General features: G+C 39.5%; 1 protein-coding gene across 1 annotated transcript; it reads left to right on the plus strand.

Moving 5' to 3' along the window:
* The first annotated feature begins 378 nt into the window (after positions 1 to 378).
* LOC150076542 (uncharacterized protein CG3556-like) lies at positions 379 to 17,036 on the plus strand. The gene is made up of 3 exons (XM_090387785.1): positions 379 to 555; positions 13,601 to 13,737; positions 16,611 to 17,036. Exons 1-3 carry the CDS (start codon positions 425 to 427, stop codon positions 16,670 to 16,672), a joined length of 330 nt encoding a protein of 109 aa, XP_090243911.1. The 5' UTR covers positions 379 to 424; the 3' UTR covers positions 16,673 to 17,036.
* Positions 17,037 to 23,557: the final 6,521 nt, after the last annotated feature.

Raw genomic sequence — 23,557 nt, forward strand, 5'->3', positions numbered from 1 at the left:
GATTTTATGTTCATGTGCTTTGTTTTTTCAGTTGCTTGAAAGTTAGGTAAAATGATTTTGCGCAATATAAAATGCACCTTGAGGAAATTACTGTAGGAATTATTGAATATTCGGATTTAAGGTACGACTAAAAGTACAACCAAATCAATCGAAAAGATGAAGATGTAACGAAGCACATTATTTCTGATGGACGAATGAATTAAGAAAATAGGAAGGACTATAATGAAATTTGTCATTCCTCCCAGTTCATTTTTATTACCTTCGGGACAGCTTTCATACGAGGCTCGAATTCATATTCGCGTTAAACTTCAATTTTATTTACAGCAATTAAAATGTATATCAATCGGTTTAACGACAGTTACATTTTCTTTCAGCAAGTGGCCTTCAGCGCATCAAAGACTTGGAAAACCTGCCCGGAGAAAAGATGTACGTTCAATACTCTCTTTACGTTGGCAATTCTATAGATATATCGTATGGAATTACCTTGCGGGTATCTAAAAACTGCACTTTCTTCGATGTTATGAGAATAGCCGAGGAAAAGGATTCCACATACAGGTAATACCTTTAATTCCTAGTTTATAACTTTAGCTGGACCTGGTTTGTAACAAGCTTAATTAATGGAATTAGGCTAATTTCAAAGAAGGTAATTACCCATCTCTGTGGCTGTAAAACTAAATCATATAATGTTAGAAAAAGTTATTCCAATCTAGTCGATGCCAATATAAACTGGATGATTTCGAATAGTTTGGCCAAAGTTGGAGGGGAGGGGAGGAAATTCTATTACCAAAACCATGAAAAAAAGTCAACTTTTTTTTTCATTATAAACATGGTTCCGAATTAAATCGGCGTTGCTACTCCTTATAGTTATATAAGGAAGGCTTTACCAAGATGCATTCCCAGAATGACAATGTTCCCATAGAAATACGTTTGAGGTCATTGATCGTCTTATCAAAACGGATCGTTCGCGCCTGTGAACACAGAGGAAAGAAATAGTCGCCCGAGTACCTGAATTAAAACGGGTTCTGAATTACATTGAGAAATGCTGGACTCAGAGAAAGGAGGTTGGCGGTAAAGTTTGCCAATGTTTCGCAGGCAACTGTCTGGGGATTTTTCGAGCAACACCTACATCCTTACCAAGAAATAAAGATATATAACTGAACTGTTTTCATGATTTATATAGCGCATTAAAATTTAAGACCATATTGTGCTGTGTTATAATTATACAAGTTTATATGCATAGGTGGATTTGCATGTTGCAAATTGGCTGAAAATCCTTGGAATAAGTCACGGGGAACACTGCTTCCTCAACCTGAGATCAGCTACTATAGTCCCCGTTGCAGAGACTTGAGAATTCCTACATTCGCCGACGGGAATTGAACAGATCTCTGCAACGAGTGAAATACGGGAAAACTGCTATATTGTGATGGAGGACAATATAAGTGCCTGTTATGTGAAAGCCGCCGACGCCTTAAATTTCTTTACAAATGGGCTTTTCGGAATCGCCAAGATTAGTCGTGTTTTAAGTCGGCAAAATATCCAGTCTTACGTTCGGTTAAAAAACATTTTAATTGTTTTGAGACATGGAACTTCTATCCAAACTTTGGCCAGACCTTTTGGAATCATCGTGTGTAGCAAAATAAGGCCTTTATCTCAGATGATGAGTTATACAGTCAGTCAAAAAAGCAATCTAGATGCTGTAATTATACAATTAAATCCATAATCATTTCCTTTATTACATTACAATTAGCAATGTCATTCTCATCTGCTTATAAGATTACCTTTAACATAAACTTGCTAGGAAAAAAAACTACTTTTTTTAGTGGTATAACTGATGTTGATTTATAAGTCATGTCGATCGTCTTAACGGCTGGTCTGCTAGCAGCGAAATTGCTAAGTAATCTTTTCAGTTATAGGCTGGAGATTTTATGGCAAGATTTTTTTAAATTTCTACAGAGGAGTTACCAGTAGCATTCATGTGTTGGGTCGATAGCCTGCTAATCTCGCAATGTTTTCATTGATCATGGCTGGCACCTACCGCCAATCAAACTTCCAAGTTTATTTAACCATTTTAGATAACCTATTAAATACCTTAAGGTATTTAATAGGTTATCTATTAAATTAATAGGTTATCTATTAAATTAATACCTTAAGGTATTTAATAGGTCGTAATAACTGAAGATTACCATACATTATTCTGTAACCTAATTTTACTTAAGTTATTAAAAATTACTGATAATTGTGATATCTTAGGTAACATAACTTTATTTAATAATGTAAAGTACATTTTAGGTTTTTCACTTACATAAAATTTATTAAGTTAAGAATTAGGAGAAAGTGAGAAAGGGTTACCTAAAATGGATTAAAGAATAAAAATAAATAAATCTTGGATGTTTTTCTCGTGAAGTTTGATTTTCAGTACTGACAGTTTGATTGACGACCGTTGTCAATTCGTGATCAGTAGCAACCTATGAGAGACAAACATCATACAGTGAAGCTACTGACCTTTCACATCGAAGGTACGGGAAAGTTATCCATAGCATTAAACTGTCGCTTGCCAATCTTCCTTTGCGAATTAAATGATTTACAGAAGTTGATAATTTGCTGAAATACTGTTCTACCACCAATTTCAAAAGCTTGTCCGCTTTCTTTATAGTTATAATACGGAGTTGGATTAAAAATGGATTCTCGTATCAATAACCTACCCTTTTCCCTCACCAAACCAAAAATTTATTTTGAAAATTGTTACTGATCTACTAAAATTCTGCAATAAGTCAATATAAACTCCACACGCATTACATAAAGAAGCCACACTCTTAGTTCACTGCTTACCTACATCGATTCCTTTGATGTTTGGCTACATCTCATGCTATTGGCTGGCGTTTTCTACTGCTGGTTGGCAAGTTACCAGGAATTATCTTTGTATTTGGTGATCGTTACATCTAATGAGGGCGAAAGATTGTATTCCACAACCAGTGTCCAGTTGGGGCTTGTGTGTGCGGAAGGACGAAAGACTAAGTAACCAAGAGCGAGTGTGGCGAAAAGTCGGTAAACAGAAAAATGCAACTTATCGATATCGTGCATTTATAACAAATAACTTTAAATATTAATTTCGTGATCCGAAGCGCTGACACCACTATTACACTGCTTTCAGCCCCAACAGCTAGTGTGGTTATTAAAGAGCATCGTAGAGGGGGGAAGGGCAGAATTAACCAACAATAGTTATCAAGAGGCTCTTGAAATTCAGAATTATCTTCGGCTCACATTGGAAATAGTTAAAGATGTGAAGATCAAGATCTTACAAACGTAATCAGACGTATTACTGTGCCAACTCTTGAATCTCTTCCATTCTGACAAGTGATGAGCCCACGGTGTAGTGCGTTCACAATATGGCATTCGCTTGGGAAGATTACGTGGTTCGAATTCCCCTCAGACACAGAAGAAATTCTTAATAGCCTCTTCAGTCGAGGGTGTAGTTAGCCGATATCAGGTGCTTGTGTTTCTTCCCCCCTGTCAGCTATTCCAAAGCTTTCAGTCCATACAACGCATAAAGTAGTCCAAACACATTTGTATCGACATAACATGCGATAAAACATACTATCACGTGTTTCTATCATGCGATAGAAAGTATGAGTAATGGCCATATGGTGCACTAGCAAAAAAAATTAGTATAATAAAAACTGGCGAACTATGCGCAGTAGTATATCCCCCCCCCCAACAATAAAAAAATATCTATCACACTCCCCTGTAAGAATCATCGAATCCAAAAATTTGTTATGCAGTTTAGCCAACTACTGCAAGGTGACATTGTGGATCAGCGAAAGATGAAAAGCAAAAAAAAAAAAACTTGGATATTATTAATTTTCATGCTTGCTTTTTTTTTTTTTTTAAGCCGCTTGCTTTTTTTTTTTTTTTTAAGCCTCAGTCTAGAGAAAGTTTAGTGCATGACTCCTTTTTCAGTTAAGATGACTGGAGGGGTGGAGGATATTCATTAAATGCCAAACCTCGAGCTCAATTTTTCAGAAAGTTCCATTGCTATTCTTTTAATTCTTATTCACCTTTCAATTTCATTCAAATGTACCTTTATTGATTTAAAGGAAAACAGTCGGGTGATTTACTTTGAATATACTTTTCCTAAATTGCAAAAAAATAGCAGACCATACATTTGCTGCAGGTCTGCATGGGTCCTGAAATCCATTCTTTCTTCCCTTAGAAAGAGGATTTCACCTGCAGTTTGCATTGTGCCGGTCCAAAATTGCACATCCAAATTGCTAACTATAATAAACAAATCCCCACTAAATTACTCACATTGCTAAATTTTTTGTTAAAGCAATCCCCTAATGCTTGTAAATGATTACAAAGCTCAGAAAAAATAACCATTGTAATTCAAATTAACTTACATATCTGAAACTTCTGGTATCTGCAGAAACTAGTAACAGTATCTCTCAATATGAATTGCTTCTATGACACTGCCACAATCAGCTTGACTTATTCGTTGACATCAGCAGATACTCCACATTATAGACAACTTTCCCTATGAATTTCGTTGTATCGCTATGACAGAACACTTTTCACATTTTCCTGCAATGAAAAGCAACCGTGACGAACAACTTTCCAGTTTTGTAACGTTAATCATAACGATAAACTATTTAACACGAGAAAAACAGTCCATTTATAACATGAAGACTGCATTTTTGCAATATCAAAATAAAACATACGTTATATACATCGAACTCGTTTAATTGCCTTCAGATAAACGAAGTTCCTTGCGATTTTTCATAGCTACTGCCGGCACAATTCTGAAAGTTGGATCTAGTATTTAAAGCGGGTACACCTCGAGGTTTGCTACCAGACGCTACCATTAAGTTAAAATAGGCTGAAAGTGATACTCCAGCAGAGCAGCTCTTTCGGACCGTGCCTGGTTTCATCGTATAGTAAAAGTCCCAATTTGATGCAGTCACTAAAGCAAAGACGAACTTTTTTTTTCAATCTTTGGATACATGACACAGATCAATAAATCAGGTTACTTAATGACCCACCTCTTGCAAAGTCTGTCTCATAGACTTTCTGTTTCTGCTTGCACACTTTTAATATCTTTGGATGTCACAATACTTTTCGTGCACTATTCTTCTGAATTGGCACCTGTAATTCCCCCCCCCTCTTCCAAACCAGTCCGAATATATGCCGCAACCGGTTAACATCCATCTGCTGCCAACTTCAAACTCACAGAACCAATATTTCATCGTCCTCATTTATCCCTTCAACTTCAGTCTTCTGGAACAACCTTCCTTTCTGAAAATTACAATCTACAGAAATTCAAGTCTAAAATACCTTCTGTCTTGTCAACCTTCAAACCATGCACAGTAAAAAGTACAATGGGTTCTAATACCTTTTTTATGTTTGGGATTTATATATAAAAAATAGCAACCCACTAGAGGATTAAACCTGATTTTTCATCAACAACATTTGCATCCGAAGATGATCCTGCTGATAATTTTGTCATGGACACTCCCAACTTCAGTGTTCCACGGGACAACACAGTTAAATGTATAAAATAGTACTCAAAATATCTTAACACTCAAAGCTGGGTGGAAGCAATATCCTGCATTCCGTGGAACATGATTGCAACCTTGCAGCGATTCTGATGTCCAACTTAAACAAATCAGTCGCTGTTGCAAAGCATATTATAATGACACCCCGTTTCAGATCAAAGTGGACTGCTGACCTTAATCTGCGCGGTAGCAGTGATATCGTCACCGTCCTCCCCACACAGAGTGGAAAAGGCCCGGTTCGAATCCCGTCGATGACACGAGGAACTTTAATGGGCTTTTGTCACACCGTGGCTGAGTTAGTCGGTCTCTGGCGTAGATAGCGAGGTTTTCCCCCTGCAACTCTTTTCGTCCAGCAAAAAAGGCAAATCGACCAGAGAACACATGCAATTTACCGACACAATACACATGGATAGATGAATAACTTTCCGGGTGACCCTAATAAATAGTTTTGACCTAAATGACATTTTCAAGTAAACAAGCATTACATAAGAAACGGAAATTATTGGGCGACAGTGAAGACGCTTGTCTTTTCCAGAGGCCTCTTTGATCAAAGAAAAGCAGCAATCATTTAAAAAAACTAAGACCATACTCTGAAAATAAAAGCTCTTTTATGTTGATCAGCACAATGATTCCGGACAAACCCTCGATCTTGAAGAATGGCTCAAATCTATCGCGAGATTTTCATACAAAACAATAGCGCCTTAAACACTGTATGCAACATGACTATAGACATCCTTTGGATTCCCTAACAATCATCCAGATGAGAAAACAATAGTTCATACAAGCCATTACTGTCCTTCCGACGATGGTAACTATTGATGAGGATGGATTCCACAATTTACAGTTAAACGTTTGAGCGCATATGTTCACGCTTCTTTCAATTTACTATACCTGTCTCACTGATCATATTCCACCCAATGGAACAGGTACAGCGTTCATCCACTCCTAAGGAACTAATCTTCTACACTTCAATCAGTTCATCCCTCTCGACTGCCTCCATTTTCTAAAAATGGAAGCAGTCGAGAGGGATGTCAACAATTTGTCAACAATCATAAGAAGCCCAGCAATCAACGATCACCAAACAAATCCTTCTGACGAAGTCGCTTACGTCATTCTAGGAAAATCAATAATCGCTAACTTGGCGGCAACCTCCGAACTCGTTCTTCAGCGTTTGAACAAAGAGCCACGCTATCAACTGCGCATATCTAGACATAAGGGCAGCCTCTGATACCATGTAGATTCCTGGATTACGCCACCTACTTAAAAACCAATTTCACATACGAGGTGATACGCTAAATATTCTCTTAACTTTGCTTCTAACTCAACTGAAATCTTGAATACCTGGCAGGCTTCAAATATATCCAAGTCCGCATAGATTGCGTTTCTTAACCTGTGCCAACACGACCGGATATTCCGCCCTAAAGGGTGAAAGAACCAACTGTGCCCTTGGTGTTTTCATGGTACACTCAAATGCATGTGCCAGTAGCATACACATTTCAGTGGAACATGGTTGAAGCCCTCTTAACTACTGAAATAGGTTAACGATTACATTCGTTGTCGAAATGATTAACTGTGATCGTCCTGGAGTGTGAACAGAACATTTTACTTACTTACTTACTATCAGTTTATTAACACAAGGTTCACCCCCGGTACAGCAAGTGGGCTAGGAGGGTGTACAGAAATTTTAAAATATACATTATACACTTTTGTACAAATTTTCAGATCTTTACAATACAATTATTGTATAATAATAACTATTAAATAGATATATACATTTGGTTAATTGTATTCACTTTGAAATAACATGGATCTTGATAATTGAAGAGTTAAATACATAGGTTGACTTCTTAATCAGCAACTAACATACAGATTTATTTATATTCATTACATTATTGCATTTAATTGTTCATATCATCAAATTTCTAATAAAAACTACTCAATTTTTACAGCAATCCTGGTGATTTAGTCCAGATTTGGTCTATAATTTGATTTCTGTAATTTTTATTGACTTCAAACTTTACCGGATCAATGGAGAAGGTGTTGAAGTGTTCAATGGTGTTACATGGGAACATTCCTTTTAGGGAGTCCAAGTTTGATAGCTTCATCCTAAGTGGGTGATGGCTTTTATTTCTTCCTCTTTTCAGTGCAACGATATCTCCTATTGATGGGGCATCAATATGGCGAGTTAGCAGCTTGGTAAGCGTTGACAGATTTTTTTTTAGGACAATGAGCTTCCAGGAGGTCATGCCTAGGTTGACTTGGAGAATGGATTTCGAGATGGTGAAGGGGTTCCCTCCCAGACGATTCAGCCACCGCAGAATCCAATACTCCATTGATAGAAATTTATTACATCGAGAGGTAGATGCAGAGGACCAGATTTCTGAGGCATATAGTGGTATGGGTGTGAGACATCTATTAATGTATTGTCCAATCAGTCTGGTGTTGTGACAGCCTGCGAGCTCCTGGCGGATAGCCCAGAAAGCAGCATAGGTCTTCTTCTTTGCCTTTAGGAAGTGTTCCTTGAAATTTAAGTCTTCATCCCACGTTAGTCCCAGGTCAGTATGAGATGAGACTTTGGGGACTGACTCACCAATAACCGTTACTCGAATGTCATTCTTGACCTTCCTCTTTGTGATTGTGATGTGGGCTGACTTGGCATTGTTGAGTTGGAGTCCAGCTCGCTGTAAAAAGTCAATTAACTGTTGAATTTGCTTGGAGGTTTCATTATTAATTTTTTGTATCTGTTTGGGGTCTTTTGAATTGATAAAGAATTTTAGATCATCAGCGAAGGAACTAAAATTTGGATTTTTTGCGAGGAATGGTTCAAGTAGGATTGTAAAGAGGGTTGTCGACATCACCCCACCTTGAGGTACACCCCTCGTTGCATAGGTTGTTTTCTGGTGAGTTCCGTTGGTTATAATTAAGTGTCTCCGCTGTAGTAAGGACTTCAGAATGCTGACAATTTGGTTAGATACTTTGAAATATTCTATTAAGATGCCTATAAGAGTAGGAATGGAGACAGTATCGAAGGCAGATTTGATATCGAAGAAGATTATGTCCAGTTGGGCTCTGTCATTCAAGGCTTTTTGTGCTCTGAAGAGGGTATCGAGGAGATTAGAGGTCGTGGACCTATGGTTCAGGACTGTGTGAAGGTAGGGTGGTCGGTGAGCAAAACAGTGTTGAATAATCACTGGGTGTATGAGCTTTTCAAATATCTTTAATAATGTGCATCCTATGGAGATTGGACGGAAGTCCTTAGGCATCTTGGGATTTCCAATTTTAGGGACTGGTTTGACATAATAAGATTTCCAGATTTCCGGTATGGTGCCTGTCTTTAGAATCTTCTGGAAGATGTTTAAGAGAAGATCCACAATGTATACAGAGCACACCTTAACTATAAATAGTGGTATACCGTCAGGACCCTTAGTAGCCTTGTTGGGCAGGCCATTTATCACGTAAATCAGCTGCTGCTTAGTGATAATAATATCATCCGTGGCAGAAAGAGTGTTCTGGTTTACGCTAGGTAGGGTTGAAACTCCAGTGGTCGCATCTTGATAACCGAAAGACATGCGAGTCCACTCCTCAAATAGCTTTTCATCCATGTTGTGATGGTTGTTGCGCTTTGGGAAAATTCTCCTGGTTTTTGTTATTTGGGATAATATATACTGTTGATGTGCTCCTCTCTTGAAGCGAAGGAAACGAGCTCTCTCTCTTTTAAAGGTTTCGTGGTCTGTACTGCTTCTCGATTTCAACCATTTTCTATATGCCCTCTGCTTACTTCTAAAGGCCATTTTCATATCCGAATGGAACCACCGCTGGGTTCTCTCAGTAATTGTGACTTGTTTAGACGCTCCGATCGTGGCGATATGTCTCAACTGCTCAGCTAGGGTCTGGATTGCCTCTTCAACAGATAGTGAAGATAAATTATCCCAATTAATGGTGGAGAGATGGTTGATAACTATTTCGGGTTTCAGGAATTTTGGAGAAATAATCAGATCAGAGTGAGTATCGGCATAGTAATTTCTAATTTTCTCTCCCGATAATGTTGGTATGAAGAAGGTACAGGTGATAGGTGAGTGATCTGATGAGAATGTGAAAGGGTTGGGTATGTTATTACAGTTGGGGAAGTTGTGGAATACTAGGTCTAAAGCTTGACCTTTTCTCGTTGGCGGTGTGATATGTCTCCTGAGGTCTAAAGAATTCAAGGTTAACGTTAAATCTTGTAGAGCTTTTACATGTCTTGGGACTGGCATATTGAAGTCTCCACCTACAACAGTTTGTTGAATAGGGCTAGGCTTGTTACTAACCAGGTCTGAAGTTCAATCCGTGTAACTTCGGAATGGTCAGGAGGGAGGTAAACTAAACAGAGTTGTATTTTCATTTGTCGATTCACCAGTGTTACACACAAAGCTTCAAAGTTGTTAGACTGGCTTAGTTTAACTCTAGTCGCCTGCCACTGGATTGGAAAGAATATTTGGACGCCCCCTCCTCTTCCCATACCTCTACTGTTTCCGATACTTTTGTAAGGGGTAGTTTTAAGAAGTATATCAATTTGTCGCTCATTTGTCAGCCAGGTCTCCGTTAAACAGATGAGATCAGTTTCTCTGAGAGATAAAAGCGTTTGGAGAGAGTGGAGCTTATTAGATAAACTCCTGACATTTTGTAGGAAATATCGCAATTGCATAGTTTTTGATTCAATCTCCAAACTAGTCATTAGTTGCTACGTTGGATTAGATTGTGAGTTTTGTCTGTGCGCCCTCACGGGGCGTCTTTCTTTAAAAGGCTTAACCAGTGTTCCTGGAGGCCAGTTCTTCTGGTTCATGACAGTATTAGTCGCGTTAGATGTGCATATCACTAGGAAGGAGAGGCATAGCATGGGTGTTTTGTTCTTAATTTCCTTACGTCCACTTCAAACCCATATTCCATCAAAAAGAGACTTTTAATACTCTCTGTTCTTGTCTCAGGGCCCAGTCTGGATACGAAGATCCTTTCTCTGGTGCGAACAGCTGATATATGGTATATGTCTGCCAGTCTTCTTTCCTGAGTTATCAATGGGAGGTTCGTATCAACTGATACATTAGTAGTTCGCTGAGAGGGATTAGCTTTAGATGGGACATGCTTAAATTTTTTACTTTGGTTTTCAACTACGGGAATTTGGACTGTCTCCGCATATGTGGGATACTCAATTAAAGTCGAATCCGTTATGCTTGTTTTAGGGCTTACAGAGGTCTGGGTGGGGACCATGATTCCTCTTGTACATGATGATTCAGTCACTGTTGGGGAACCTGGTGTATCATGTCTTCGCCGACATGGCAGCCTTGTGGAGTAGGAATTTTGTTTATCGAGTTGTTGTTGGAATGTTTTTGTTTTTTTCTGAAGTTCGGCACATTCGTTTCCATTTTCTCCTTCGTTCACATGGAGTGGAATTTCAGTGGTAGCAGGCATACTATTCAGAGTGGGCATACTATCCTCTTGAGGTTCGTTGGGGTAAGGATGGTTTAATATTGGTTCTATTAGTGAATGTTGACTTGTTGGAATTCCCATTTCACTAACAAATTGTTTGAAGTCATGCAGCTGTGTTTCCACGTCATTTAGTTTGTCTAAAATTACTTGGTTTTGGAATCTTAAAAGTTGATTTTCTTTAGTTAGATTACTAAAGTTTGTTTGCAGTGGTAACGTCAGCTCTCTGAGCACTCGTTCCGACCGGCTAAGGTGCCCTGAGAGTTGTGCTAGGTGGTCAGGACATAGGCAATTATGTATAGAGGTAGGGTGCTCTTTTCTGGAAGAAGTATTGTGTAGTCGATCATTAACTTTCGATAGTCTCACTTGTCCTTTCTCATTTTCGAGATGATGCTGGCTCTCTCTTTGTGACAGTTCATTAGTCTCAGCCATTTGAATGAGGTGCTTGGGATTTGCCAATCGCTTCTGTTGAAGGTTGTGGTTAGACTTATATAAGTCAAAGAGGTCTGTTATCATATGCTTGACGGTTTTATTTTGTTCTCGCATAGAGAAAACTTCATCCCTGAGGTCTTCAGTTTGCGCCCCTAGACGTTTTATCAGGAAAGTTATATGCGCAATGCTTTCAGGGAAGAGACATGTTTCCTCCAGCGGGCGACCTTCAAAGTTTGGAATAGCTAAACATAAAGTGTCACGTTCTGAACTATGCTCAGTTCCGGCTTGATTTCGTGGTTGTAGATGCCTTTTTTCACTCGCGCTGTTGTGTATTTGGGACTGCCATATTGAATATTGAAGTTCATTTAAGTTTACAATACTGTTTTCACTGTTAGAGCCTTCATCAGCCAGGTTTTTATTATGACGGCTGGCAAATACAATACTATCACTAATATGCCGTCGTCTACATCGATTTCTGTGGAGTTGGGTTCTGGAGACAACTGGCTTAATGTGGGTTGTAAGAATGCCATTAGCATTAACAACGTAACTCTTATTCACTGGAGATTGTATCCCAGTATTAAAATTCATTGCAGAGTTTGGTGTAGAAATGGCAGGTTCACTGTGTTCGCCAGCTAGTTTGTCGTTAGTATAAACCCTGGGTGTTTTCTCCAATATCAAACCGTCTGTTTTCTGCCCAATTTGTACGTCTCCATGCATAGAATCTTCACTGATGGTTGGCTCTTCACATGGAGTTTCGTTTTCATTTACACGGGTCTCTGAGATGGACACGACAGCAGGACTGACATTACTGTTCCCATCGTTTGTTATTGACAGGGGCTTAGGTTTATCTATATTAACGGAGTTATTATGTTGGGTCCCAATTCCTTTCGATTTCGACTTTTTATTTGCTTGTCCTTTTTTACGTACAGGTGTTTTACAAGCTTGGCACAAGTAGGATTTTCGCTTAGCTAATGATAATTTTGAAAGGTTATAAATACAACAAGCCCCTAAGCTGAGTGAGCAGCTGATACATTGCACGGTGAGCGCCGCAGGCTTTTGGCACTGGCTACACGTGCTTTTTGCGGCGCTTATGGTATTCTTCTGAATAGGACTTGGCATGTTTAAATTCCACAAATTTTTCTACAGTATAGTGAACGTTCAATATCCTGCTTTCAAATGACCTTTACTTTAAGCTAAGAATACTAGTTACTTAAAGACGATTTTCTAAGGCGACGCTCAGTTGGCTTATTCGAACTTCCAGGCCGTTAAATGTTAGGGAGGAGGCCACTAGGGAATTTACCCCACTTACTGATTGAGGGATTAAAACGGCGCTATTGTGTGGCAACCTTGACCTCGTGAAGTTTCTACATACACAGTTTAGCCTTACTAGGAGAATGGCTTACTGTGGTTATGATAAGCCTTTTGTGATGTCTGCAATATATTCAACAGAAAAATGACAATAAAATTTTACCTGTAATATAAAGTTGGACGAAAGTTCCATCATTGGATCGCTGATATTAAACGGAATCTTCTAGTAGTTAATTCATTATGGTGCACTTTTTTCTCAATGACTGAAACCGGTGAGTCGGTTAAATTCCTCATTCATTAGCCACTGATAGTATGTTGAATGATGATCACATCGAAGTTCGATTATTCCAATCACTTTTGTGTAATGACTACACCGAGTGGAATCAGCTAAATGACTTGTCTTTTCTATCACTAGGTGTATGTTACGTTTCATTTTATCCCAGTGCTGATCTTTACATTCTGAGGAAATGACTCATTTTTCTAGGCGCCTCCGTAGCCAGGTGGGAAGGAGCAGCAGTGCGTAGCACACGCTTCTTGATTAGACCGGGGTTCGAGCCCGTCACCACCAAATATGGAGAATGCGGAAAGGTCATGGAATGACCACCGTATATCCCGGAGCAATATGGCCTTAGTTGCTAATGCTCCTAAAAACCAAACAACAACAACAACAACAACAACGACTCATTTTTCTGAGTTGAGTCCAATTTCAAAATCGAGAGCTATGGACATCCGTGGTACTGTAATTTTCTTTGCATTACATTATGAGCTGTTTCATCGTTTATTCGAATTATTTTAATAAAGGAATCAATTCTCAGTTTACCTACCACCCTCTAATTTGATATTCATTTCAGGTTTGAATATACAAAGGACAATTCCGGAATTACAGTATTCTCCATAATAGGAAGACCAAATGATCCTGAGTTCCGACGCTACTGGGTTTTACATCACAGCGATCGAAGCATCAACGATCTGCAAAAATTTGATCGAGGTTTGTAAACACTGTTAAACAGAAGAATTTATTACTGCATTTTACGTACATGTATGTGTGTTGTTTAATAGTGGTCCTGTTGTAAGGAAAACATCCTCCGCCTTTTGGGGATGTTTCTCGACATTGCCTGCCCTAGTTAGTACCAGAAGGAACTTTAACAGAAATGGAGTTCATTTGAATAGAAATGCGAGGAGATCTTTGTTAATGCCATAGGGTATGGGGGTTAAAATTGCAAGTCACTGGAAAGATTCAAGTTAGTGGCATGGATCAAGGTTAGGCCTGCGCTTTCACTAGAAAGTACTTATAGTATGTTCAACTTCGATTTACGTTGGTGGATAAAGGTAACGAAATACGCGCTCATCTAACCAGTAGACACAGGCTATAGGGAGAAACTTTAATAGTTATCAAAGGTGTATCAGGGTAGTAAACCATAATCGAATACAAAATTAAGCCTACCTATATAGTAATTCCACGAGCATTTTAAATAAAGTGAACTAATTTGAACTTTATTTACAGAATGTAGGAAGGAATATAGAAAGAATGTAGGTCAGATATCGGTAACCCCCATACACGCGATACATGGTCTAGCCAAACGTGGTAGACCATGTACCGCGTGTATGGAGGTTACCGATATCCCACTTGCATTCTTATTTACAGGAGTGCAGGCCAAATGATTTTCCAGCCGCTGTTGCTTCCTGCCAGTGGTTTATGTAACTCTCACTTCATTTCGTGAGTTTCTTTACAGATGAGAATCGTTTAACAGGATGATGTCTTCAATTTTCATAATCAACACCTATGGGCAGAGGAAAATCCTCGCGGGATCGTTCGTTCAGTATTTGCATCTGAGATCTGTGTCCCTATAACTGCTGATTGTTTGATTCGTTTGTGCCTGTATTTGATTAGACCACATCTACTGCCATGTAGATTCGGCAACATTACAGGCGACAGAACTTGCCATTTTATGTACATCAGCATTACCACTCACGGATTGCTGGACGTGTGATAAGACGAATCGATTACATGGCCTTCCCACTCAGCAGATTTGAATTCTGTTGATTTACTTTGGAGAATGCCTAAAAGCTCCAGTCAATTCAGGATAGCAACGAAGAAAGTCTTAGAGTGATTTGTGGCTCATCACACACTCTGCAACACTACTTACTGGTAATTGAGCGTATTCGAAAGTGGATGTAAAGACATGCTGATATTTGCCCCTGCACAAGAGTCCCTATTGATGAGCCGAAGCCATCAATGCGTGCTATGAGTGGAAGCCATCAAGACCTTAAACTCTTACGATCGCCACCGTGAGTAGAAATGGCTATAACTTGGCAAGGAAGCATTTCCAGACCGATGTTCATATGAACTTGATTCATCGTTTTGATGAATAGAGCTTATTCCAGCTTTCAAAATCACCCTGTGATTTTGTCAAACGTTTATCGAACACATGCAGCAATTAAACAAAGATTTTATGGAACACATTGTTGTGGCAATTTTCGCAGTGTTGATATTCGGATGCGAAAATTAAGTATGAATGTGAACGATCGTACATTGAACATTCGTAACATTTTGGAAAACTTTCTTGAAAGTTAAAACAAGGGAAATATCTTGAGTTTAATTGTAAAAAAGTAAACTTATCAACGTCGTTGCATAGATTCCACTATATCTCAGTGAATGAGCTCCTGACTCGTCATTCTTCCATCAGCTGCTGCTGTACCCGAAACTGAAAACGGCCTTTTCCAACATATCCAGACATTCTTAAACTGTACTTGGAGAATTAGGTGGCGAGAGTAGATGTTGAAAATCTTGGGAATATTCCTTGAACCATTCAGATACAACTTTGCAAGGTGGATAGTTGCGTCATCGTTTTGAAAGAATCCATCGCAATCCGGGTAAACATGAAACGCAGAGTGAGGTTGATTCGCTACGACAGAAAGACATTCATTGGAGTTAACTTGTCCTAGGCCATGTGCGGATCCAGTCCGTACCAACAGAACGTACCTCATACTATGATATCACCTGCAACTGCTTGAGCGGTGGGCATAAGACAGCCTAGATGCATGGCTTCATGAGGTTCACGCAACACTTTCACCCAACCATTAGTGCAAAAAAAAAAAGTGTAAATTGAGACTCGTTATACCACACGACCGTTTTCCACAGTCCAGCCCTGAGGTTGGCGACACCACACAAATAGAATCCTTCAATTTTTTACTGAAAAAATGTGACTTTCGTATAAACACACGACTACCAAATCCCAGATTCCTCAATTCCGCCTTATAGTCGGTTATAAACAGGTCTTTCTTTGCTTTAAACTTTTCAGTGATTTTTCTGCACATTGGACGTTCAATTCTGCGGTATCGTTTTTCGAGTATCGATTTTCTGCCGAATTTCTACCATTTAGAGCGGCAGTCTCACCTTCCACTCATTGTATACTTTGAGATGGTTAATTTCCTTTATTTTCTCAATTATGACTCCTGCTAAACCTGATTCAACAAGAACACAGTTCTGAAAGTCAGGAAATCGCCCCTTGACGGGATCTTCTGAGAAACCCCAGGAAAGGGCACAGTACTTGCCTGATAGCACGGAACTTGTGTCATACCATGTGACAACTTGTATTTGCATACCGTACGTTTAATTATCTACCGATGCCAATTGCAAATGGTTCCTATCTATTTTTGGTCAGTGATCGTTGTTGGAAAATATACAAAACACCGAAAATTCGGCCCTTCCTTCTTTTATTATAGCTTTATGGAAATGAAGATAAAACAGTGTAGTTTTTTGTTTTACTTTAGAAAGGAGAGTAAGCAGTCATCCAAGTTAAATTATAGTTAAATATAATTAAAAATGTGCAGTGCAAACATTTTAATTTTTTTTTATAGGTGTAGACAAACTATTTATTCGAAACGGAGATCACGTCGTGTTTTGGTTTATGGAAATATAAATTGCGGAAGAAAAGGTCACGACAACAGAACGGAAACAGTTAAATTTCTGTTATTTTAACAATTTACCAGTCAGTTAACCAGAAAACTGAAATTTGATTATATAAATCAATAACTTAATCAATACATTAAGAAGCTTCCGTACATGGACTTAAATAATTAGTTCTTTCCTGAAGTTGGTCTCTATTTGAATTCTCCATTTACCAACTTGTAGCATCCTTAATGACTTATAAACAAACAACAACATTAAATATTACAGTGGGTATGAGCTAATGTTTCGTCCACTAGGGAAACGAAGAAATACCCACCCCACAAGACATACCTATCATGAGGATAGAATTAATTAGCTGAAAATTTAATGGTCCCGAAACCCACTACCTTGATTTGAAGAATGGCGAGGTGAACGGAGTGAAGTTTGGTGCTCTCTTCCAAAACCTACCAAGGGAACTGTTATTCCTGGGATTACACTGAAATGTTTTCTATTCTATCATTCATATTTCTCCTTCCATCTGTTCTGCATAACGCAACTTTAGAATTAGCTCCCAAATTGTTAGCCTTCGAGTTCTAGATAACGCGAATTCACAGCCAAGAATTGCCTTATTGACAAGTTCTGCAAACATACTACCAGCTGCGTAAATTTTCCAAGAAGGCAATTCTCAGCTGTAAATTCGCGTTGTCCAGAATGGAACAGCGCGAAGGCTAGCAATTTATTAGGATGAATTTTATTAGGAAGTTGCGTTATGCCTTATACAGTACAAATGGAAGGATATATACGAATGACAGAATAAAAAACATTTCAGTGTCATCTGCAGTCCCAGGAATAATAGTCCCTTGGTAATTTTTTGGAAGAGAACACCGAACTGATTATTATTCAATTGCTTTCATGCAATATCTTGCTTCTACCCTCCCGCCTCTTACTAGAGCACACCGTATAAGTAGAACCATCTGGCCTGTATCGCAGTTGCTTTCCCAGCTAGAATTAAATGTATGCACCCCTAGACAGAGTAATGGAGGTTAGTGGAAGATTTAAGACCACGTATAATATAAAAATGTGAAATATTTGTAATTGTTTTACCAGTCAGAATTGCTTCGATTGTTTCTAATTGTGTACATTTGGAAGAGATTAGTCGCAGCCCAGTGAAAGCCAATTTAAAGCAATCTTGGACAGTAGTGTCTACTTATAAGTTGGAAATGGAGTAATTTGTTCAACTGAGATTATACAAATCGTATACGAGTCAGAAAATATGATGTAACTTGAACATTATCCACAATTTACCAGCACAGAAAATTGGCATCAAGCATAGCCACTGGCCATTCGTGCATCCCGATGTACCATCAGTACATCGGGATGCATGATCTGGGAAAAAAAAAAATCGGAAATAAAGTGATGATACATTTGACAACATACAGGATGCACGAATGGCCATGGTGAATAGGTTATTTTTCCCAAGCTCATAACTTAGGTATAAGTAGTGTTTTTTTTTTTTTTTTTTTTTTTTTTTTTTCTCCTCATGTATTAGTTTCCTAGTTAACTGGCTGGAAAATTTGTTAAAATAATGTGGATGTCATTATCTAAAGAAATTTCTTCAAAAGAAATTGTAAACTTCTATGTTAAATCCAATAAAGATTTTTGCTTCTGATTATATTGTGGTATTACATTAATACAATACACGCTGTGTTTCAGTCTTTTATAAATCCAAGTAAATGACGAATCACTTAATTTCAAATATGCCACTGTATTTTCCATGTAATGAAATTATTTCCTTTCAAACCTACTACACTGCTCCATAAAATTAACAGAACACGTAGAAACGTGGTGTAATGGTAGAATACCAAAGAATTTCGATGAAATGATAGAAAAGAATAACGATGAGAGAAGACGGCGAGAAATTTCAGACAGATAAAGATTGTATAAGATTTACCAAAAAGGTCACATTACGGAAGTCAATACAAGGTGCTCGAAAATAGGATCACAAGTACCACGCATAACCCCCTACATTGGCTAAACAGGCCTGACAGCCAGATAAAAGATAACAGGCTAGATATGATTCTGTGACAAACTCCATTCCTCCACCTGCACAGACCCAAGGGGGTTGGCTGTCGGGGTTGCAATGCGACGCCCAAGGGTGTACCACATGTTCGATCGTATTTAAGTCTAATGATCGTGCTAGCTACGGCAATCGTTGGATATCATCAGTTTCAAAATGTTCCTCCACCACTTGAGCTTTATGTGCAGTTATTTTGGTTTTTACGAGCATTAGCAACTAAGGCCATATTGCTCCGGGATATGCGGTGGTCATTCCCTGACCTTTCCTCATCCTCTCTATTTGGTGGTGACAGGCTCGAACCCCGGTCTAATCAAGAAGCGTGTGCTACGCACTGCTGCTCCTTCCCACCTGGCTACGGAGGTGCCTTTTAATGTGCATGAAGAGAAAATCTCGGCCAACCACCCCTAAAGTCGCACATAGGGTTCGAAGATACAGTACCTCTGCGCAAGTACGGTATCCCATCGAAAACACGAAGAGATCATTATTCCACCCACACTAGATACCACATTCCTTGTTGTCTCCAGATGAAATAACGTCAAGGATCTGTTTGTAGGCTACGAGGACTCGTCAGAGACCACAACTGTACTCCATTTGTCAGGGCTCCAAGTTCACATATCCGTGGCACTAGTTTCAACGAGCTCTGCGATGGTTTCTGGTCAGTTAGATACAAACCACTGGCTTTCTTGCGTAGAGTCCACTTGAATTGATCCTTCTTAACACAGTCCGGTTGGAAATGTTTTCATCTGTGGCTGCAGCAACTTCAAGAGACAGTTGATGACAGGACATTTTCCTGTCTTGCTGTTAGAGCCAGATAGAAGGCTGTTCATGTTGACGTAGCCTTCTTGCGATCTTGGCGAGCTCTTCCTGTAATGGTTCCTGTCTTCTGAAACTACTTCCATAGTGCCGAGATGAGACTGCGTGACACATTAAGGCGACGTGCCACCTTCGCCTGCGATTGTCCAGCTTCAAGTCGTCCAATGACCCGCCATCTCAAAGAATTATCTGAACGACGATGACTTGCCATCCCGAGTACTGGAGATATGGCTGTCCCACTGGGCAAGTCAAAAAACGGGAATGAAATTATGTGGTCGCAACCCGTGTTTTTATAAGCATGGATAATTGCGTGATGTGCGGCTCTGTAAGGTATTAGATCGATTCCTATTGGATACTCGGAAATTGCGTGCCAGGATGCCTATTATATCAAATATTCGGCTTCGGTGACATTGTTCACAATATAATATTCATGAAAAACATGAATATTGTATTGTTAATTTTATAGAATCTTTCAATTTTGGTAAAGAAAGAAGTGGCTTTCGTATAGGCACAACTACCAAAACACAGATTCTTTAAATTCCCGCCCATAGTTCGAGTCGAAATGAGTTTTTTTTTTTTTTTGTATCCACTAAATTTTTCGGTCATTTGCTGTACACTGAACCTTCTGTTCTGAGGCCGAGTTCGCTTTTAAAGTATTTATTAATTTGACTCGAAAGAGCAATGAAACCCAATATGTCCTGTTATTAACCTTAAATTATAAGAGAAAACCCCCTACCTTTTTAGTAGGACCGTAATTCTCTCTCGACACTCAATCTCGGATGAATGTATTATTATATGAACCAACGCTTAGTATTAAATAAATCAAATTAAAAATAGCTACTAATCGAAATCATCGTGTATTCAATTCTCACATCGAGAAGAGCCATGGAATGTCGGTGGCCACCAACCACCCAAAAACCAATCAATATCGCATGCGCCCATTAGAATTGAAGTTTTAGACAATTTTAAAATTTAAATTATTTGTGAATTGTACTGTATATTTATTTCGTGGTTTAAGATTTTTTGCGACGATTGTTTCAATTCAAGTCTGGTAAAACTTAAAGGGCAACTGGCAATTGTTTAGGTCCTGGCAGTCGGAATAGTAATATACTAAGCTGTCTAAAGGTTTTTTGTTGTTGTTGACACAGCAAAAGCCTTAAAGCAGCCTATACCAAACGCTTTAGGCTGCTTTAAGGCTTTTTAATTTAATATACAGAAGCTATAGCAATAAATTGGTTACAAATTGAAAAACTTTGGCACACAGTCCTCAGTTTCATTCAGAGGTACTATTATGGAGACACTTCTATGGGATTGGAGTGGTGAGCCTCCAGCAATGTTTAATCAGGTTGGCTCTATCTCTTTTCTGTAGGATTTGCTAGAAACAAACTTGTGAAAGTTGATTCTGCGTTGATTAATTAGAAGTGCACAGTTGGGGAACAGCCTGTCCATTTGTTGGAGTCTATTCAGTTTAGAGATGTACGCCTGGTCCGTGTGTTCTAACAAGATATGCATTCAGTGAATGTGGTTGTGATGTTGGGAGAAAAATGCCACTTGCAAAAGTAGTTTGCACATCAGATATACATCGATCAGCCAAAACATTGACCGGCTACCTAATATGATGTTGGTCCTCCACGTGCAGCCAAAACAGATCGTACAGGGCGAGGCATGGACGCTACGAGATTTCTAAAACAGCAGATCCTTTAATTCCTGTAAGGTCCGTGGTCGAGACGCTGCAGATAGGAGTTGCTGTTCCAACACAAACCACAGATGCTCGATGGGATTGATGTCTGGGGAATTTGGAGGCCAGGACAAAACCTGGAAGTCGCCAGAGGGAAAGACCGTTGCCATGAAAGGGTGTACCTGGTCAGCAATTATGTTTAGGTAAAAAAACGAAAAAAATCTATTATTTTAAGTACACCTGAATAATTAAATTCATCTGCAGCACGGCAGATGAATTTAGTGTCTTATGTCTGTTAATTGTGTTCTATGGTCGATTTGTCTGTTTTGCTGGACGAAACACTCCAGTTTCTGGGGGGGGGGACTTCGCTATCTACGCCTGAGATCGACTAACTCACCCATGGAGCGAAAAAAGCCCATTAAAGTTCCTCATGTCGTCAACGGGATTCGAACCCGGGCTTTTTCCATCCGGTGTGGGGAGGACGGTGATGGATGACTGGACTCAGGGTGTCCCAGCAGAACATCGCCTGAAGCATGACACCGCCGCACTGGCTTGTTTTCGTCCCACAGTGCATCCATGTGCCGTCGCTTCCCCAGGAAAACGTCGCATACGTACCGGGTTGTCCCAATGGTGCAACAGGAAACGTAATTTATTGGACCAGACGACCTTCTTCCAATCACTCATGGTCCATTTTCAATGCTCGCGTGCCCATTTTAAGCGCTGTCGCCGGTGAACCGTTGTTAGCATGAGCATTCAGAGTGGCCTGCACCATTTTCAGCAGGGTTACATGTGTTGTTACATATTACTCCCATCACCAGCATTCCAATCACCGGCGAGTTGCGCCACAGTCGCCTTTCTGTTGCCACGTACCATCCGGGAGAGCTTTTGCTCACCTCGAGCATCGATGAGCCATAGTCATCCAACACCTCGCCACTGTTAGGCCTTCTTCCCCTCGAGTTAATCATGATTTCCCTCGCTATAAAACTAAGGGTTCTGACTGGAGCATTTTCGACTCTAATCTTTTGAGTTTGGTTAATGAGGATTTCATCTCTAATCTTTCTGAATTGGATCCAAATTCCCTGGAAGAAAAGATAACTGGAATTATTACTGAGGTCTCTGACCTTAGTTTTCTTAAAAAATCTCGTCGAATCAATTCTGTTCCCTGGTGGTCTGATGGTCTTTCCTCTCTTTGAAGAGATCTTAGGACTACCAGGCGAAACCTTAATAGAGCTAGAAGGAATAACAGGCCACCAATTGAAGTAAATAGGCTTGCTGACTTGTATAAGGCAGCTCGCAACAGATATTTTAACAGTATTAGAGAGGAGAAGGCCCAGGCTTGGGCTCGTCTCGTGGAAAGAACTATTAAATCAGATCCTTGGGGTTTACCCTATAAAGTCATTGCCTCTAAACTCCACCCACATATTCCTCAGACCTCGATCCATGTTCCAAATTCCACTGAAACTTTAACTTGGTCGGCATCTGTTGATGCCATCTTGGATGAATTGCTTCTCAGGGACATCTCTGTTCCTGAGAGCAATGAACAAACTCTTTTTAGATTACAGCATCTTGTGTTTGAAGGCTCTTCTTCTGAGGATCCCTTCACTAATATAGAAATTGATTCTGCCATTAATACCCTTACTATTGGCAAAAGTCCAGGTCTGGACCTCATGGAGGTTTCTGTGATTAAAAGAATCTGGAAAATCAAACCTATCCTTATTTCTATCCTAATGAATTCTTGCCTTCGGTTTGGTGTTTTCCCTGATCGCTGGAAAATTGCCAACTTAAAAATCCTTCCCAAGAGTCCTGGCAATCCAGTTGCCTCTCCTTCTTCTTATCGTCCAATTTCCCTTCTTCCTTTTCTTGGAAAGTTGTTGGAAAAACTTCTGGTTTCACGTTTCAAGGGTTACTATAACTCAAAAAATCTTTGTTCTTCTTCCCAGTTTGGTTTCACGCAAGGTAAATCAACTACAGATGCAATTAATCTTCTCCTGAGCACTGTTCGAGCATCTCCTTCTAAATACGTTCTCGGTCTCTTTGTAGACTTCAAAGGGGCCTTTGACACCTTATGGTGGCAGAGTGTCCTGGCGAGGTTTCGGGAGGCCGAGGTCTCCTGTCCTATCTACAAACTAATTTCTAGTTATTTCGATAATAGAAGCCTTGTGGTCTCCTCCGGTTTTTGCTCGGTTACGAGGCCGGTTTCTAGGGGTTGTCCTCAGGGATCCGTTCTTGGCCCTGTTTGCTGGAACGTGGTCCTTGATGGATGGCTAAATGCCCCTCATGATGATATTGTCAACATTGCCTACGCCGACGATCTTGCCTTGCTTGTACCTGGGAATTCTCGTCTAGAA

The sequence above is a fragment of the Mastigoproctus giganteus genome, chromosome 13 (genome assembly GCF_048544385.1).
Source record: "Mastigoproctus giganteus isolate SK-2022 chromosome 13, ASM4854438v1, whole genome shotgun sequence".
NCBI lineage: Eukaryota > Metazoa > Arthropoda > Arachnida > Uropygi > Thelyphonidae > Mastigoproctus > Mastigoproctus giganteus.

Excerpts from the sequence above, each read along its gene's own strand:
- LOC150076542 (XM_090387785.1), top strand. The coding sequence starts at position 425 with ATGTACGTTCAATACTCTCTTTACGTTGGCAATTCTATAGATATATCG. Across the intron at positions 556-13,600 it reads GAAAAGGATTCCACATACAG|GTTTGAATATACAAAGGACA; the intron begins GTAATACCTTTA and ends TATTCATTTCAG. Across the intron at positions 13,738-16,610 it reads TCTGCAAAAATTTGATCGAG|GTGTAGACAAACTATTTATT; the intron begins GTTTGTAAACAC and ends TTTTTTTTATAG.